Raw genomic sequence first — 20753 nt, 5'->3', positions numbered from 1 at the left:
AAAGTACTAGAAATAACAAGAGCCACCCACATGGCGAGTTCCTACTCTGTGCCCAGAACTTACAAGGATGCTTTCAGAGAAAAGGAGGTAAGCATTTTAGGGAAATGAGGCCCAGGAAGGTTTATGACTTGTACAGCACAAGCACACTCACTAGTATCACACCTAGAATGTGGAACCAAGTCTGTCTGGCTCCAAAGTTTAGAAATGACCCTCCTTAGAAGTTCCTCAAACCGGCTGAGGTCAGAAAAGCTTAAGTTCATTTGGTTGATGGCTCCAAAGAATCAAGAGTGGTTCAGGCCCTCAGTCCTAGATGCACTCCTGCTGAATCACAATGTGAACCGGTCCTTCAAAGCTTTAAACAAATCTAACGTTTCTCCTCCTCCGTGCTAACTCTGCACTCTATAGGGCGTCTTTTTCAGAACAGCGTAAGTCACTTCATAATTTGCAGGCTTGGCTACAAATTAAAATCAACTGGAGAGCTTTTAAACCATACCAAAGCTAGAGCCCCAGTTACATGAGAATCTCTGGGCAGAAAGTCTGAAAAGTCTATGTGTTTAATCTCTCCCAAGAACCATAGACTTACCCTATTAAGATGTATGGGGACAAGTAACCTGCCTTAATGATCTCCACAAGAATCTTGGGGACATTTCTATGGCAGTGCTCTATTTCTACTGCTCATTAGAATCACCCAGGGAGCTTTATAAAAACTCTCATGCTCAACCCATATTCCAGAAGCACCAGACTCCCTGAGGGTGGGACCCAGGCACTGGCAGTTGGTAAAGGTCTCCAGGTGATCACAGGGTGCAGCGTGGGCTGGGCGCCACGGCCTTAGCAGCTCATTATTTGCACCAGAATCCAAGCCCCGATTTGGACAGAGATCCAAAGTGCTACCTACCAGCGGCACCATCACATCGACTATGAGCCTATTTTCTCCTCCTCCCTGCCTCCTCCCTTAGCATCGGCTGCCACCCAGAAGTCTTTCCATTCATCAATCACTTCTTACGGGCAGGCCCACTTAAGAGAAATGCTACATGACTGTCTCTCTGTCCTTCAGAAGCCTTCCCACTACTGAATGATTCATCTCCTGGGCACATGCAACATTTGTCATTCTCTTGCCACTTTCAATTTCAGTATCCCCACTTCCTTTTCTCTCTTACTACTATTTTCAATACTGTCCCTTCTTTTGCCCTTCTGGGCAATCTGGGTTAATGCTGCTCTGGGTACACTGAAGCCTAGTTACAAAGCTACTAGCTAAGGACCCGCACTGTGGCTGAAATTGAACTGATATCCCAGCACCAATGCCATTCACTGCAGGCAGGCTGAGCAGACGTCCTTTTTGGCTTTGGAGGGGAGTGGAAAAGTTCCTGTGGATGCAATGTTTTCATGTAGAGGAGGTTTGTCCTGCAGCTTCTGGAGATGCCACGCAGCTTCTGGAGAAGCAAAGCTCAGAAGGTTCTCCTGAATTCCCAAAGCACACTCTTGACTGCCTACAAAGATCTTCATGGTTTAAAACAAAACAAAACGACCTTTGTGCATTTCAGTTCTAAACTTCTGAAGTATGTGAACCTTCTGGCATGGGTCATAAATGAAATAAATTCTACACTGATAGCAAAATGCTTTTTATCCAACAATATTTCTATGCAAAAGCAGCAGCATTCATTGTGAGGACAGCGTCTCAAAGGGCAAATGAGCTGTTGATTAAAGCTTCCCTAGAACGTACACTACTTTGGACTACTAATGGCTGGCGGACAAAATCCACTCACATCTGCACCCTGCAAACCATCCTCCTTCCACATACACATGACAACATCAATGAAAAAGTTCAGAGCACTAAGAACATGCTTTTGCCTGGTAATGTACTTCCTGCACTACGTAAGACTGTTCATTCCTTTGCAAAATTTATTTTCAACACTATTTCAGGTTATTTCTGCAAAATTACCCGTGTAAAACCCACCATGAATTCAGAGTCTGCGATGCAAAAAAAAAGCGCATCTGATTTCTTTACAAATTATAAGGTAAAAATGTAGCAATAATTTACTCCAGTAATTTTTATGGGAAAGATCAGGGTTATTGACTTTTAAAATAAGGTTTCTCTTGACTAAGTTAATTTCACTCCTGTTCCTAATAATTGGTATTTGAGAAGGAATTTTAGGATAATATTTAAAAGTTAATTAAAAACAGTGTAAGCATTCGTGTCAGTCAAGCATGACCTCTGCTCTACAATGCATTTAAATGCATGCCACCTTGACCTGTAACACAGCAGTGTAAAAAATTTTGGTCAATATAAATCAAATGTACACTAATTTATTCAGCAGGTTCCCTAGTATCTGAATCAACATTAGAAATCTAACCAGTATTTGTTATTCTGTTATTGACAAAAGGAAGCATATTTAAATGATAACTAGTACTCATGGGTGTCATTTGGAAGTTAAATTGTTCCCCAAGGACAGCCTGCGTAAACATCTACATTTAAAGGTCATTTGCCACCAAATTATGAACAACTGTTGCATTTATTAGCACAGGCTCGATAATTTGGAAGCTGCCGCCATCAATTTTTACTGACAATGAGATCTAATTGTCCACTAATAATAAACAAGGAAAGCAGGCCTTTTCTACAAAATTTTATTCCCTGCACTACGATCACGTTTGGGAAATGGAGGTGCAAACCTTCCACGGGTATGCATCTGAAGGAAAGAACCTTCCAAGAGCAAGAAAGCACTAAACATAGTTTACCGTAAATATCAGATCCTAAAATATTAAAGTGTGTTTTCTCGTGTCACACACATCTGAACTAAAACAAAAGAAAGAAAAACACTACCATGTTTATTGATGAAGTGGTTCTTTCAATTTTAAAAGGAAGTGTGATGGTGAATTCTACCGTGGGGTGCCCAGATATTTGGTCAAACATTGTTGTCTGTGTTTCTGTGAAGTGGTTTTGGGTGAGATTAATATTTCAACCTACAGACTGAGCAAAGCAGATTGACCCCTATGATGGTTGGCCTAGGAGTGCCTGAGTGGCTCAGTCGGTTAAGCGTCCAACTTCGGCTCACGTCAGGATCTCACAGTCTGTGAATTCGAGCCCCACGTTGGGCTCTGTGCTGACAGCTCAGAGCCTGAAGCCCAATTTGGATTCTCAATCTCTCTCTCTCTCTCTCTCAAAAATAAATAAACATTTAAAAAAATTATAATGTGGTGGGCCTCCTTTGATTCTGGAGGCAACTTACTCTGAGTGTGTTATTCCAACCCCTTTACCAAATGACCCGAAGAGCTAATGCTTTCGACTAGGGTCCAGAACAAGAGAAGGATCTGCAAGAGGTCCACAGTGCTGTGCAAAGTGCTTTGCCACATGGGTCAATATGATCCACCAGATCCCATAGTGCATGAAGTGGCAGAAGCCGATAGGGATGTTGTTTTGAGCCTCTGGCAGGCCTCCACAAGTGAACGACAGCACAGGTCCTTAGGAAGTTAGAGCAAAACCCTGGCCATCCTCCATGAATAGCTACTTTCCTTTTGAGACAGAGTTCTTGGCTTGCTATTGCACCTTAGGAGGGACTGGAGGCTTGACAAGAGACTACCAAGTTACCAGGCGATCTGAGCTGCCCTTCACGAAGTGGGTGTTATCTGACCCACCAAGCTATAAAGCTGGGCACAGCAACACTCGGTTACCAAATTAAAATGGCATATGCATGATCAAGCCCAAGCCGGTCCTGAAGGCACAAGTTATGTGAAGAAGTGCCCCTGGCCCCCACTCCTGCCGCACTAGCTTCCCTCTCCAGCCTGCACCTGTGGCCTCATGAGGAGTTCCCCAGAATTAGTTGACAGAGGAAGGACCTGGTCGATGGAGGAGTCTGTACCATATGCAAGCACCTCCTGTGAATGTACACCTGGGCCATCTAGTCCCTCTCTGGGACAGCTAGGAAGGACAAGAGTCAAGGGAAACCCTCCCTGGGGGCAGATTTCAAGCAATGCACCTAGCAGTTCACTTGGCTGAAAAGGAGAAGCAGTCAGATGTGTGATTAGATACTGATGCATGGGCTATGGTCAATAGTTTGGCTGGATGGTCAGGGAAGTGCAAAGAACATGACTAGAAAACTGGCTCTGAGGAAAGGGGAAGATGAGGTTACCTTGACAGACCTCTCTGAATAGGCAGAAGAAGAAGAAGGAGGAGGCAACAAAGGAGTAGGAAGAGGAAGAGGAGGAGGAGGAAGAGAAAGGGAAGGGGAAGGGGAAGGGAGGAGGAACATGTGAAACTTTTTTGTGTCTCATGGGAACGCTCATCACTAGTGACTGCAGCAAAGGAGGATTTTAGCAATCAAGTAGATAGGATCACTTGTTCTGCAGATGCCAGTCAGGCTCTCTCCCCAGTCACTTCTGTCATTGCCCAATGGGCTCACAAAATGGCCACGGGGACAGGAATGTAGGTTATGCACGGGTTCAGCAACATGGACTTCCACTTTGTGAGTCCAGTCTGGGTATGACCACCACTGAGTGCCCAATCTGCCAACAGTAGAGGCCAGTTCTGCACCTCCAATCTGGCACCACAGGAGGAGGCTGATTACATTGGTTACACTTCCATTGTAGAAGGGACAGTGTCTGGTTCTCGCTGAAATAGACATTTATTCTGGATAAGGATTTGCCTTCCCCGTGTGCAATGCTTTTGCTACAACTACCATTCTTGGACTTACGGAATTCCTTATCCATGACCGTGGTATTCCACAGCACTGCTCTGATCAAGTGGCTCATTTCACAGTAAACAAAATGATGCAGTGGGTCCATAAACATGGAATTCACTGGTATGATCATGTTCCCCACTGTCTTCAAGCAGGTGGCTGGAAAGAATGGTGGCATGGCCTTTTACACACTCGGTTACAGTGCCAGCTGGGCGGCCACACCTTGCAGGTTTGGGACAAAGTTCTCTAAGTGGCCGTATATGGCCTGAATCAGTGTCCAGTACCTGATGCTGTGTCCCCATAACCAGAATTCGCAGTTCTAGGAATCAAGGCATAGAAATGGGAGTGACATCACTCATTATTACCCCTAGGTGCCCAAAATTATTGCTTCCAGTCTCTGTGACTTTATGCTTTGTTGGCCTGGAGGTCTTAGTTCCACAAAGATGAATGCTTCCACAAGGAGACACAGCAATTCTACTGAACTGGAAGCTAAGACTGCCACATGGCCACTTTGAGCTCCTTGTGTCTCCGAATCAACAAGCAAGGGAGGGGATGACTGTGCTGGCTGGGGTGACTGATCCTGACTAGCAAGGGGAAAGGGGACCACAGTGGAGACAAGGAAGATCAAATGTAGGATAGGAGGAGATCCTTAATGGTGTCTCTTAGTAGTAAGATGCCCTGTGATTAAAGTCCATGGAAAGCTACAATGACTCAATTCAAAAAGGACTACTAATGGTCAAACCCCTCAGGAATAAAGATCTGAGTCACCCTACATGGTAAAGAACCACAACCAGCTGAGGTGTTCACTGAAGACAAAGGGAATACAGAGTGAGCAGCCAAAGAAAGTAGTTATAAATACCAGCCATGACCATGTGATAGGTCACAGAAATGAGGACTGGAATTGTCAAAATATTCCCTCCTTATTTTGTCTTCAGTACGTTTATGTGCTCACCTATTAACATATGTAAAGCAGGTATCTTTTTCTTCCCTCTCATCACTTTATCATGGAACATAAGAGGTAATGACTTCATATTGCAGAATTTAAGGAGTGCTAACTTAACATCATAGTATTTAACTTAGGGGATATCAAGGAGAAGAGTACACATGACTCAGGATTCATCACCTCTTCGGGGTAAGGGGTTCACGTGTTTTCAGTTGCACACTAGAGAGTTGTATCTTGCTGGGCAGAACTACGACCTTGTCAGTGTTTTTATTTGTAGCTTAGGTATGGTGTGAGGAGATGTGCAGGCGTGTCCACGTGACAAAGGGTAGGTTTGTGATGGTTACTGTTATGTGTCAAGCTGACTGGGGCACAGGGCACCCAGATATTTGGTCACACATTTCAAATTGAGCATGTCCAAAATAGGATTTCTGATCTTTCCTCCAAAATCTGCTCAACCCAAATTCTTCATTTCAGTAGTCCTCCTATTGGGTCTTTTTTTCTCACACTCCAAATCCAATCCATCAGTGAATCCCACCGGCTCCATGAGCAGAAATCTACCCACAATGCAACCTTCTTCCACTATGTCTACTTATAGAACTGTTCTCAGCCATCATCATCTTTTACCCAGGAAAGTACAATAGCTTGTTAATTGAGCTTTGTGGCTACACCCAATACTCCTAGAGTCTGTACTCACCAAAATGAGAATGATCTTTTTTTTTTTTTTAATGTTTATTTATTTTTGACAGAGAGACAGAGCTTGAGGAGGGGAGGGACAGAGAGCGGGGGCGGGGTGGATGGGAGGGAAACACAGAATCCAAAGCTCCAGGCTCTGAGCTGTCAGCATAAATCCCGAGGCAGAGCTCAAACTCACAAACCATGAGATCATGACCTGAGCCAACTAAGCCACCTAGGTGCCACGATACTGATCCTTTTAAAACAACTCCTGTCACCACCACATAAGGGCAGGGATTTCCATGTGTTTTCTTCACCGTGTCCTCAGCGTCTCAAAGAGGGCCCGGCACATGGCTGGTGGCCAATACTTACTAAACCTCATTACTCCTGCTTCCCATCTCTGAAAGTAGAAGTCTTCTCAGTGCCTACCGGGCCTACCAGCTCAGTCCTCGCCACCCGCCAGTCTACCTCACATTGTCCCTCTACCATATTACCTGTGGCCTCATCTCGGACCACCCTCTATTCTCTGATTCAGTCCAACTGCCCTGGACTCATTTCTATTCCTAAAACACAGGGGGCACATTCCTATCTCATGCCCTTGGTGCACATGCTGTTCCCTCTGCCCGAAACACTCTTCCCCTAGATTACCTCATGACTCACCCCTCATCAACCTCCGGGCTCAGTTCTACTGTTATTCTCCCAGGGAGGGCTTCTCAGTACTCTTTACTCCCCTTCCCATGTATATTTGGATCAGTGGCACTTATCACTATCTGAGATATTATGTATAATGTACTTGTCAGGTCTATGTCTGACCCTCTCCACCCATCCAACTAGAATGTAAGCTCCTTGAGGGGACACTTCACTGCTCTGTTCACTGCTCTATCTCCAACAGGCAGATTAGTGGCCTAATCAATTAGTGGCCAATCAAGCCACACGGCTGGCTGTCAATAAACATTTGTTAAACAAACGATTAGTTGCCATATTTTCTTGACATTATAAACAATGTTACAAGGAATAGCTTCATGTGTCTACCTTTGTGCATTTGTGGGTAGAGACCAAAGAATGGGAAAGGTTAAGACTAAGAGTATACATTTTCTTTAATAAATATTGCCAAGGGGCGCCTGGGTGGCTCAGTCGGTTAAGCAGCCGACTTCAGCTCAGGTCATGATCTCGTGGTCCATGAGTTCGAGCCCACGTCGGGCTCTGTGCTGACAGCTCAGAGCCCGGAGCCTGTTTCAGGTTCTGTATCTCCCTCTCTCTGACCCTCCCCCGTTCATGCTCTGTCTCTCCCTGTCTCAAAAATAAAATAAACGTTAAAAAAAAAAAATTTAATAAATATTGCCAAATTGGCTTCCAAAATACATCTTCCCAGTTACAGTCTCACCAACAGGGTGTTAGAGAACCTGTCCCCCCTCAGCCCCATTCCCATCAGTACTGGTTTTTATCATTTTCATTTTACCTATTCATTTTTTTTTTTTTTTCAGTATGCTCTATGCCCAACATGGGACCTGAACTCACAACCCTGAGATCAAGAGTCACATGCTCTATCCACTGAGCCAGCCAGGAGTCCCTTGCCTATTCACTTTTTAAAAGTCTGTTTTACTTTGCTTTTCTTTAATTACTGGTGAGAGTGACTATCTTTGCATATGTTTCGGTCATTTTGTACCTCTGATGTCTTTATTCTCTTACAAACCAACCAAGCAACCAACCAACATGTTCATTATTTACAGCTGCTTCCAGGATAAAATTCTAAGTATCCACAGTCCCACTAACCACTCAACCCAAACTCCAAACTCGTGTTCTACCCCCACTACCTACCCCTCCTTACTGACTCCCAGTACTTCCTACCCTTCACCACGTGCTGCCTGGAACCAGAACCGGAAATGATCTTCCCTTGCCCAAACTGGCAAACTTCCACTCATCCTTCCTGAGCAAGCATTCAGATCAGTTGCCCCTGAGCCCACAACACTAGTACAATGCCTGGGAGACCTAAGCACATAATACATAATCACGTGAATGAGTGTTTTCTCTACCTGCCTTGTGTAATCCTGACAGTAAGAACAATATCCATCCACTAGCAAGGTAGACAGAAGGGTGAGGGTGAAGAGGAGAGAGAAGCTTCTAGTTTCTCAAACAACTTCTAAATGCCTAAATGCAAAGAACTAAGGAAAGGCGTCTGGTAGGACTCAACTTACACACTGATTCTTCCCTCGAGTGAGAATTATAGGGTGAAAACCTAAGTCATTTGCCTTTTTAATAAAAATCAACAAGGGGACAATAGTTTATTTCAAATACCCACCCACCCAATACCTACTTCAAAAAGAAAGAAAGAAAGAAAGAAAGAAAGAAAGAAAGAAAGAAAGAAAGAAAGAAAGAAGAGAAAAGCAACCACAAGGAACACTAGCATGTTTCAAACATGCCCAAACTAGTCATCAGCCATTGAGCCAGCAAATTACAAAGAGTGTATACTGAAATACCACTGCTTACCTATCAGATTGGCAAACACCCAAGGGCCTGACAACACATTCAGCTGGCAAGCTTGTGAGGAAACACATAATTTCATAAACTGCTATAGGAATGCAAAATAACACAATCCTTAAGGAAGGGGATTTGACAATGTCTAGCAAAATTAAATAGGCATGTACCTTTTGATCCAGTAACCCACTGCTAGGAATCTATCCTAAAGATGCCCTGACAAAAATACAAAAACTCATATGCACAAGGCTAATGACTGCGGCCAAAAATGGAAAACAACTGAGCTATTGAAAAGGAGGTGGCATCTTTAATTTTTTTTTTTTAATGTTTAATTATTTTTTAGACAGAGAGAGACAGAGCATGAATGGGGGAGGGGCAGAGAGAGAGGGAGACACAGAATCGGAAGCAGGCTCCAGGCTCTGAGCCATCAGCCCAGAGCCCGACGCGGGGCTCGAACTAACGGACCGTGAGATCGTGACCTGAGCTGAAGTCGGACGCTCAACCGACTAAGCCACCCAGGCGCCCCGAGGAGGTGGCATCTTTAAATATGCCCGTGGGGGGGTGAACTACAGGTATATTGTTAGGTTAAAAGAAAAAAAAAAGCAGGTGGAAAAAAATGTTTTAATACACTACTGTTTAATTTTAGACCACAGTTTCATCTAAGGGTACAAAAATGTACCTGTATTTGTTTATATTTTTTTAATGGAAAGATAAACAACTTTTTTTTTTTTTAATGGTCATCAAAGGGAGAGGAAGAGAGCAGAATGAAGGGAACATAAAAAGAAGCCAGTTTCAGCAGATAAACCTAAGGCAGTACATACTTTACACAGGTATAAAACAAAATCAGTTTCTAAAAAAAAAAGCCCTAAGGTGGAGGCTGGGTGACACAGTCTGTTAAGCACCCGACTCTTGATCTCACAATGTATGTGTCTGAGCCCAGCATCCGGCTCTGTGCTGATGTGTATAATGTGAGACAAACTAAACTGCTAATCATGATATTCCAATTCCATCAAGCTCAGCATTTAAAGTACTGAGATTTTCGATGTGAGACAAAAGACACCACTGAAGATAAAAGATCAAGATAAAAATTCCTGTTGGCCTCAACTTAAAAAAATTCCTCTGCTGTGACCACCGAAGTGATCTCGAAACCTTCACAAACCCTGTGCCCAGCTCATGGTCTCTAAATAGCATTTCTCAATACAAGCAACCAGAGGTCTTTAGGGAAAACCCTAATTCCAGACCTGGAGCAGGAAAGGTAAAAGATGTACCCTGAATACCTTGTTAGGAAGCAAGGAAGTGATCAAACACCACTAAGATTGTGTCAGTGACACAGCACCCAATTTGAAAATGCCAAACTTTTGAGGGGGGCCTGGGTGGCTTAGTCAGTTAAGCGTCTGACCTTGGCTCACTTGGGTCATGATCTCGCAGTTCGTGGGTTTGAGCCCTGCATGGGGCTTGCTTCTGTCAGCACAAAGGCTGCTTTAGATTTTCTGGCCTGCTCTCCCTGTTCCACCCCCTCTCCAGCTCGTGCTCTCTCTCTCTCTCTCAAAATAAATAAAACGTTACAAAGAAACCAAACTTGAAAGATGGCCAAAGAGGGGCAAAAAGTATATCAGAATCATAAATGCAAGGGACTACATTGTATCGAATATGCGAATATCCACAAATTCATAACAATACTAATTTTTTTAAAGACAGCCTCTCTGAAAACCTTTAATTTGTGATCTTTGAGGCAGCCAACTTATGGTTTTGAAAAATAAATAATAAAAGAAAGAAGCAGGCATTTATCCTGCTTTTCCTGGAAAAACTACACCTCAGGGTAACCAAGTTACGAGGCAAAGTTTCTTTGTACACATGTATTCAAGTCAATAAATGAAGGAAGAACGATAAAATTAAACTATCAATACTTAGCAACCACTAAGGGATTAAGAGATCTAGGCAATGCTCTTCAAGGGCTGCTAGCATCACAAATCAAAGCTGAAAATGACCCAGCCTCTGCCTTTTCATGACGTAAGCAAATGAAAAAGGTATCATAGGGATGTAATCAGCAAAATTCAGTGGGGAAAACTCTATGGGACAAATGTCACAGCTTATACAACAAAATAATTGTAAAAGAAAAAAGAGAAAGAGAACGAGATGGTAAAAGAACTTAGAGATTAAGGGGCACCTGAGGGGCTCAGTCAGTTGAGTTTCCGACTCTTGGTTTCTGCTCAGGTCATGGTCTTAAGGCTTCGTGGGGTTCAAGCCCTGGTTGGGGCCTCCGTACTGACAGTAAGGAGACTGCTTGGGATTCTCTTTCTCTGCCCCTCCCCAACTTGCTCTGGGTATCCCTCAAAACAAACAAATTAAAAAAAAAACAAACCCAGAACTGTTTAAAAGAGCCTACAGATTAAAAAAGATTAAGGACACATACTAAGCAATCACATGATATGGACCTAGTTTCAATCAAATTCAAACAAACTACATTTAAAAAAAGAACATGCTTGGGAAAATAAAGAAAATGTAAAAATGAATTGATACTTATGATAATAGAAGAATTGCTGCTTTTTTTTTACTGTTCATTTTTAAAGTGTCTGATAATTATATTAGGATTATATTTTTAAAGGGGAATCTTCGTTTTTTAGACATACATGCTGGAAATACTCAGAGACAGGTCTGAGATTTGATTCACAATGAAAGAGGGGAGAATGTGAGGGGAAACGAAGCTGGCTGTAAGCTCATTATTTTAAAAGCTTAGTAAAGGCATCATTTTCTTCACTGCTCTATATGTTGGAATTTTTCATAACAAAAAAGGGAGGGGGGCAAGACAACAGGAAATTAAAACAGAAAAAGCATATTCAAAGCAAAATAACAGAAAATTGCATTGAAAATCTGAATAAGAACCTGGAAAACCAGCATAAGAATGCAAGGTGTGAGCCTGATGGCCCCAGTGTTTTGCAGGGGTGCTGGGAGTGGGGTAGAAAAGAGGAGGTGAGAAGCATGTATCTCTAGGCCCTCTAAAATATATCCTAATCACTTATGTAGCATCTTGGAAAAAAAAAAAACAAAACAAAACATAGGCAGTAAATAAGGCTAGAAAACAAAACCTGAATTGATCACACAGTTTGAAAGTTGTACTAAGAATATGAAATGAATCCATGGTGTTACTTCTGAAGTACTTCAGAGTATTTGCAAAGATTTTATTTTATATAGCAGATGACTATTTCTCCTGGACTTTTGTTTACATTATTCATTGATATTAAAGAGCTTAAAAAAAAAAAAAAAGTTAACTTCAAGGCAGTCCCTACTATTAAGAATAAATTATAAACATAGCTTGATACGTTATTCCTTGCACTTTGCAAGAATTATGTCATTTGAGCCTCAAACCACTCTACAAGGTATTCTCTTTTACAGATGAGGAAAATAAAGCACAGGGGATGAAGTGACTTGTCCAAAGTCAGACTTCAAGCTAAATGTTAGAGGGAAAATTTGAATGCAGACAGCATGAGTCTCTAGCCTGAGCCTTTCACCGTTAGGCTGTGACAGCCTCTGTCACAAACTGTTGGAACAGAACAAGTAGGCTTTTTGCCAAATGGTAAAAGTTACACATAAAGCAACTAAAACAGCTAAAATTTGATTTGATCCATACAGGTTCGTTTCTAATGACACACACGCCTCATTTTTGAGACAGTGTGCTGTAATGTGGACTACTAACTTACTTTCACATCACATCAGACAAAACTAAATGCAACATGATATCCTGGATTGGACATTAGTGGAAAAACTGGTGAAATGCAAATAAAGTCTGGAGCTTAGTTAATAGTAATATACCAATGCTAGTTTCCTTGTTTTGACATTACCATGGTGATACAGGATGCCAACGAGGGAAACTGGGTGAGGGGTATACAGGTACTTGCATTTTTTAACTTTGTAACTTTGCTGTAAATCTAAAATTATTTTACAATTAGAAGTTTATTTTAAAAAACACATATGGAGCGCCTGGATGACTCAGTCGGATGAGCGTCCGACTTCAGCTCAGGTCATGATCTATCTCACAGCTTGTGGGTTCAAGCCTCGCGTCTGGCTCTGTGCTGACAGCTCAGAGCCTGGAACCTGCTTCAGATTCTGTGTCTCCCTCTCTCTCTGCCCCTCCCCCCATCTCAAAAATAAATAAATGTGTTTTTTTATTTTAATAAAAAAAAACATATAAATTACGGGGCACCTAGGTAGCTCAGTCAGTTGACAGACTCTCGATTTTGCTCAGGTCATGATTTCAGGGTGGTGGGATCGAGCCCCGAGTTGGGCAGAGCATGGAGCCCATTTGAGGTTCTCTCTCTCTGCTTGCACACTCTCTAAAATATTAGTATACTAAAATAAAATTAAAAAATATATAAATTACAAAATGAAAACTATTCAAAACAAAAAAAAGATTAAAATGTATTTCTAGCCCAAGGAAAATAAACTTCTGTCCCCAAATTTCTAAGCACCATACTTGCAGAATTCAATCCTCTTGTGCCCTATTTTGATTCTTAAGGTAGTATTGTGTTGGCTAACGTTCAAGAATATTTTCACAATTGTATATCCTGTCTTTAAGGGTAAGGAACATACCCTACCCGTGCCTGGTTTAATTATGCAGCACATATTTAATGTTTGCTGATGCTGTGAATTTATGGGCATGAGGCACTGTGGCGGCTATGTCCTTGTTACACTGAAGCCTCCTTCATCATAGATGCTTATAATGAGTGACTTTGAGATACTGTGGTGGACGTCGCGGTCTCACTGTCCTTCTGACCTTCTCCCACTGCCGTGCCTACTGGGTTAGGTGGCAGGAAGGGGACTGACCTCATTCCCAGCTCCAGAAAGGCCTATTATTTTAACTCCATCTACTTAATGTAGCCTTGCCACGGTGATTGGTCCAGGTGGCTGTGGTCTCAGCCAATCAGCTCACAGAGCTCCCCCGGCAACAGGATTGGTTGAAAACCAACTGGGACTAATAGGATATGAAAGGAGAGGTATTTGTTCCGAGATTCTGGGGGGAAAGTGCCCATATCCTGAAGAAACGCCCTGGCTTCCTCTGGAAGTCAAGCACACACAATTTTTTTTTTTTTTTTTTTAAATCTGCAACTTGTTCCTTTCCGTCACCAGGTGAAAGCAGAGAGGAGGGCCACTCCTGAATAGCCAGATGCCCTCATTCAACTTCTTCTCATTTTCACAAACACAAAATGGCAATAAAAATATTTCCTGCAGATCACTGTTAATTCCAAGGCAATACCTGCTTTGGGGTTACGCTAAACAACAACAAAAAGAATTGAGAACTGGAATGATATTAAGGTGTCGATAATTGTGTGACAATACTGACATTTTGGTTATAGGTTTGTTTTTTTTTTTAAGTCTTTACTTGTTGGATATCCTAAGTGAAATGGTTACAGGTGAAATTATAGCTTAGATTTGTTTTAAAATATTCCAGAATTTTAAAAAAATGAAAAATAAGGGGCGACAAATGAAGTAATAATTTAAAATACTGAAAGTGAGTAATGAGTAAAGGATTCCTCATGTTGTTCTATTTTTTGTATTTTAATCCATAAAGTATTCTAAAATTTTTTAACGTTTATTTTTGAGAGAGTGTACACGCGCAAGCGGGGGAGGGACAGAGAGAGGGAGAACCAGAAACAGAAGCAGGCTCCAGGATCCTAGCTGTCAGCCCAGAGCCCTACATGGGGCTTGAACCCACAAGCCGTGAGATCGTGACCTGAGCCGAAGTTGGGCATTTAACCGACTGAGCCACCCAGGCGTCCATCTAACAATTTTTTAATGTTTATTCATCTTTGAGATGAATTTGAGAGAGAGAGAAAGAGAGAGAGAGAGAGAAAGAGAGAGAGATAGCACAAGTGGCAGAGGAGCAGTGAGGGAGGGAGACATAGAATCTGAACCAGGCTCCAGGCTCTGAGCTGTCAGCACAGACCCTGATGTGGGGCTTGAACCTACAAACCGCGAGATCATGAGCTGAGCTGAAGTCTGACGCTTAACTGAGTACCCGGATGCCCCTATTCCATAAAGTATTAAAACAGTAATGTTCCGTACACATATCTCAACATTATGATCATGTATGTATGAAGCTGCCTTATGTAGTAAAAAAAAAAAAACAAAAAAACAAAAAAAACATGATACATCAGGTACATCAGTGAGAGTCCAGAATCCAAGAAAAAGATTTGTATAACCACAACACAGACACACATAACACAGTCACATATAGTTAAAGCAAACTCGAAAAACCATCTAATTCAATGCCTTTTTTCACAGCTATAAACAATGAAATCTAATACATTCAACTTTTGTGTTGCTACCTAGGTAGCAATTCTGGTGTTGCTACTTTTACCGACAACATATCTGAAACCTGAAAACAGCAGCCTACACGGTCCCCCACCCCGCCCCCGGGGACCTGCTTACCACCACATCCAACGAACTGTCCTCCATCCTTACAAGACCACTCAGCCACCGCCAGCACCCTCCTTGCGGTAAAGCACCTACCGTTCTCTCTCTTCCCACCCCTTTGCTTCCTTCCCCCTCCTCCCTCAGGATGCAGTGCTGAGACGTCTTTGCTCGGGCAGACTCTAGGAGTTTACTTTCAGTCCACCATCTTTCTTCCTTCCACATGCTCTTCCTGGGAAGAGCATCAACTTTGATACTTTTTCATCTTTTGGGCTGAACGACCACCTAGAGCGGTATTTCTAGCCCAGACCTCTATCCTGAGCTCCAAAACTAAGCAGCCTCATCAATCACAAAAACCTCAATACGTCCGGCCCCAAATGAAATTTCCTCCTTGCTTCTGCTCTGATTTGGTCAACAGCAACGGCATCCATGGGAGTCACCACTGTTGCCTCACGTCCAGTCGCCAGGCCCTGGAGATTGGCGTTTTCCCCTTTCCCTTCCCAGATGCCTTTAGTTCAGGCTCTCACCCTCTCTCCTTTCTGGTCCTTCTGCTAGCATTCCTTAAATGATTAAGGCTCCAGGGTCCTCTTTCTAAATGCAAAGCTCATCATCCTGTATTTACTTCCTTCCTAAAAATCCTCCAATGACTTCCCAAAGTCTGGAGCTGAAGTCCACAGTTCTTTACAGCTCTCAAGGCTACCGAGCTGGTCTCTCCCCACCTCTCTCGAGGGTCAGGAGTCACCCTGCAGAATCCCTGCTGCTACTAGAAACTCCAGTCTGCACCCAGACCCCCACCCACCCAGTGAGCTGCTTCACACCTCATAATCACTGTTCTTCTGGTGTTCCTCTCCTATTAGAAGACTCAATCACTCGTTATTTACTCAGCGCACATGTACTGAATTCTGACTATGTGATAGGCCCTGTACTGGAATACAGCTGTGGAGACGGACACTGACTCTTAAAAAGTGTAGAGACTTGCAGGGGAACAGCCAGCCAACAAATAAGCTATGATGAAGTACTACTTGAGTGCATGTGAATTTTGTTAGAATATCCTCTCGGGCTTCTTTATAAACTTAAATGATTTACAAGCGCCCCTCCTCCCAGCTTGTTTGTTTAAATCGGGGAGCTTAAAATGCCTTGCCCTTAAGATGAGATTTCTGCCCTGCAATTCCTCCTTCTAGACTTCACAATGTCAGCAAAAACCTCACCTGATTTCTAAAGTCAGCGTTCCTAAGCAGCAACCCCCCCACCCCCCGCCGGCCCCATCCCCGCACACCACCCTAAGGCAGAGCACAAGTACCCTCTCCCTCTGCCCCGCGAACACCAGGGTACCCTAGCCCTTTCCTACCTTGTCCCTCCCGGCTGAGAGTCCCTAAGGAACAACACCCCTGCACCTTTCAATTCCCCTCTCGACATCATGCAAGCCCACAGTAAATGTTTAAGTGCTCAAAGGGCAAAATTTCACTCTTTAAAGGTAAATTACCTTGTACATGGAGCATAAGTTTGTATACTTTTTTTTTTTAACGTTTTCTTTTCTTTTTTTTATTTTTGGGACAGAGAGAGACAGAGCATGAACGGGGGAGGGGCAGAGAGAGAGGGAGACACAGAATCGGAAGCAGGCTCCAGGCTCTGAGCCATCAGCCCAGAGCCTGACCCAGAGCCTGACGCGGGGCTAGAACTCACGGACCGCGAGATCGCGACCTGAGCCGAAGTCGGTCGCTTAACCAACTGAGCCACCCAGGCGCCCCTACTTTTTTTTTTTTTTAAATAACAATGGAGCAATATGTATAAAAACTTTAAACAGCCCAGAAGTACCACTTCTAGTTAAGGTTCTAGGTAGATTCTAGTAGTAGGCATAAAAAAAGCATGTATGGGGATTTCTCAGGCCAACATTTGACACAGGTGCTAAAAATTAGAAGCAAATGTCCAAGCACCTGGGTGGCTCAGGTGGTTAAGTGTCCCACTCTTGTTATCAGCTCAGGTCATGACCTCATGGTTCATGAGTTCGAGCCCCTGTATGGCATCAGGCTCCATGCTGACAGTGTGAAGCGTGCTTGGGATTCTCTCTCTCTCTCTGTCTCTCTCTCTCTCTGCCCCACCCCACTTGCTCTTTCTCAAAATAAACATTTAAAAAAATGTTTTAAAAATTAGAAGCAAATGCCAGTCGCCATGAACAAGAGATCTGGGTAAACAAATGATGGAGTATTCCTTAAGAGGAAGATCCTTTGCTAGTAGCTAGGAGGAGACAGACCTATCCATATCGGCACAGAAAGATATCCATGTTGTAGGATGAATCTTACAACTTATTCTAAGGGGAAAAAAGCAACATGTTTTCAGGGCAAACAGAAAAGTCTCTAAGACAGCACCCCCACGTTTTATGTCTTTAGGGCAAGGGATTAGAAGCAAGGAGATAGAACCACACTTCGCTACAATGAACCTCGTATCACTGAATTTGTTTGAGCACACTATTTCTTAAATTTAAAACAGACATAATCACTAGAGTAAAAAGATGTGCTTTACTCCGAAGTATCCATTATTTCACAAGTTTCTTGTTGAGCAACCTGCGATCGTATTTTTAAATTCTGAGGGTTTGTTAAAGGCGAAATATTATCCGCTGCTAAATTCCCAGGACCTAGAATACAGACAGGGAGCAGGCATTCAGTTAATATTTGCTAAATGAGTTACTGCTGAGCAGTTACAAAATAGCTGCTCAGAGGGAACAAAGTATCCAATAGCTGCTTCCTAGACTCATAGAGGGAGAAAAAAAAATCACTTGCAGTGGTATCTTAACAATATGGTTACCAGTCTAAATGAGATGGGATTTTTGTAAAAAGTTAACTTTTAAAAAGCACGCCAACTGTCATCACATAGGCAACCTTCACACTGCCAAGTTGACCAAGAAACGGGCTCCTTCCAAATCGATTTAATTCACAACCTGGCACATGCCTGGTAGTAATACAAGTCAGGAAAAGGTATTTGAAAACAGTGTGGGAAAACACAGATGCAGTAAGAGAAGAGAATCGCTAATGGCCAAAAAGCCTTAATGTTGATTTGAAAGTGCTTCTTTGGGGAAGTAACTAACTTTAGTTTGGATTACTGAGACCGCCTTCATCTAAAAATGACCAAACAACCAGGCTATGATCTTCAGATCCTAAAGAATGTCCCCAAGATGGTAAGCCCTCCATGACTGTTGATGCTGACGGGGGAAGTGACCTATCTGGAAGAATTAAAGACAACCCAGGTTTCAAGGCTTTAAGGAAAAGGGTTTGCATACGTTCAAGCTTAAATTCAATCTCCCACCCACCCCCGCCCTTTTTAAGTAAAATAGACAATATTTAACCAAATGTCAATTCATTGTAAAGACTTATTTATATAAATAATGGCCAAACAGATCTCAGCTCTGCCCTCCCCCACCCTCCCCAGTTGTAGTTTCCTCCCCAAAAGAAGGCACTCTGAGTACTTCTTTTGGGACACCTGAACTCAGAGGTCTACTTAATCCTAAAAGCCCACATACTCCCTGCTTTTTTTTTTTTTAATCACTGCTCTTAATTCTCAAAATTCCCTTGAGAGGTAGATTTAATCCTCCCTATGAAAACACACAAGGTTCCAAATAGGCTGTCACCAAAACCCAGGAATGTTTAGAGGAGAGAAAGGTTCAAACCCTTGCCTGCCGAATGAAAGTCACTGGTGTTTAGCAAGTGAGTGAGTTATAGCTGAATAATGTGATCACTCCTTTCAGGCTGCCCTCTGCAATCTTCTCTGCCTACCTTCTCTTTAACAACTGGAAATAAAATTCTTTTCAAGGTCCAACCAGCATGAGGAATTTCTCCCTTTAGCAATGATGGTCTAGATAAAGGTGCCTACGTTCACTGGGAAATCAACCACCCACAGTTTACTTACTGAACTCGTTACCCAAAGGTCCCAGGCCCTCCCTCACCCTCCCGACACACTCTTCCACGCCTGAGATGAGGGGGCCTGTTTCTCAGTTCTCAGGGATCAGTCTCAGGTACGGAACAGGTGCTCAGAAAGTACCTGATGATGCCATCTCAAGGCACTGCAGAACGAGGAGGGGGGGGGGAAACTTTGGAAGCCATCTAAAAGCAACACACGTGCTCACTCGGGCTTTAATAAATCTCTACAAATGATTTTTTTTTTAATTAGCATGTTCTCCATCTGAATGGACCCACGGAACTTGGAAACGGACATCAACCCGCCGCGAAGCCACTCCTGTCTGGGCGGAGAGGGGGCAGCCGTGCCAGACACGAACGCAGCCCACCCCGGGCTGCAGAGGGCGAGCGGCGGGGAGAATGGCGAGCGCGGCGCACGAGGGCTGGACTCCCCGCGCTCCTGCCCCGAGGCCCGGAGCGGGGCCGGGAGGGGGAAGGGAGCGAATCGGGGCCGCCGCGCCGCGGAGGGGGCCCCGTCTCCCTGACAACCGCGCCGGGGCGCAGCCCAGCCTCAGGCCCGAGGGAAGGGAGGGCAGCCCGGGGACCCCCCGCGCAGGGCGGGCGGCGGCCGGGGGCACCACCGCGCGCAGCAGCCGCGGGCCCCGCTCGGGGGCCCTGTCCGGCCGCGGCCCGCGCCTACCGTGTATCCCCGCTCCAGGTCGCTCTCCTCGTAGCGAAAGGACGGGATGTAGACCTCCATGGCCGCGCCAGCCGGCCGGCGGAGGGCGAGCGGGGGGCGGGCTCGCGGCCGCAGCTCCGCCCCCGGCCGAGCGCCCCGCCTCCCTGCCCTGCACCCCCAGGACCCACAGGCTGCGCGGCCCGGCCGGGAGCCGCCGCCGTAGCCGCCGCCGCCCCCGGCGCACCACTGGCGCGCCGCGCTCCTGGGGGCACGGGGCGGGGAGCTGGGGGCCCCCCGCGGCGGAGGGCGCGGGGCTCTGGGCTCCCGGGTCCGGGCCCGCAGGGCGGCGGAGCGGAGCTGGGCCCGGAGGAGGCGGGGCCTGCAAACCTGTGAGTCTGCAGAAAAGGGGTGTGCGCGCCTCCGCGCCAGGCGCCGGGACCGGGCCGCACCCGGGCGCTCCCTGTCCTTCGGGCGCCCGCCCGCGCTGTGTCTGCAGTTCCCGAGACGCCACCCGAGCGGATGGCGGGACCGCGGGCGACAGAAAAGCATGGAGCTCCTGGGTTTGGTTTCGGATGCTTGGGTTTTCGTTTTTAACTCTCGGCTGGCAGGAACAGCAGCGAACCCTCCCAACTTTTTACCCAGACTTTTCTATTTGCCTTAGAGTCCAAGGTCAGCGTCTCGTTCTGAGTTCGCCCGCGAAGCTGGGGATGGTATTGTAATACTGAACCTGAAAGTCAGCGGGCCACAGACACCCACGTTCTGGCTTCTAGGTCCAATTCTAAAATACTGCCTTTGAGTATCTGTGGCTTTTTAACTAGAAGACAGACACACACACACGAGGAAGAAAAGAGAAGAAGGAAGAAAAGAAAAGAGAGGGCCCGAATGTGCTCTTCAGGCCAGGACCAGATAAGCTGAAAGTGCCTAACAGATGAAATGTTAGCAGATTACCTTTGCAAACTCTGCCTTAGATTAAAGCATGGAGGGGCGCCTGGGTGGCCCAGTCGGTTAGGCGTCTGCCT

At 44.7% G+C, this 20753-nt stretch overlaps 1 protein-coding gene across 2 annotated transcripts in view; it reads right to left on the bottom strand.

The window, feature by feature from the left end:
* The window catches only part of SNX24 (sorting nexin 24), a 157862-nt gene extending 138031 nt beyond the window's left edge, over window positions 1-19831 (bottom strand). For both annotated transcript variants that reach the window (XR_006201223.1, XM_042933913.1), the window contains exon 1: window positions 19756-19831. Coding sequence is in view for 1 of the 2 variants with exons in the window: in XM_042933913.1 (XP_042789847.1) it covers window positions 19756-19815 (60 nt within the window). In the remaining variant the exon portion in view is untranslated. The remainder of the gene's footprint in view (window positions 1-19755) is intronic.
* Between the last annotated feature and the right edge of the window lie 922 nt (window positions 19832-20753).

The sequence above is a fragment of the Panthera leo genome, chromosome A1 (genome assembly GCF_018350215.1).
Source record: "Panthera leo isolate Ple1 chromosome A1, P.leo_Ple1_pat1.1, whole genome shotgun sequence".
NCBI lineage: Eukaryota > Metazoa > Chordata > Mammalia > Carnivora > Felidae > Panthera > Panthera leo.
Note: the sequence above shows the minus strand (reverse complement) of the source record. Positions and strands in the feature narration are given on the sequence as shown.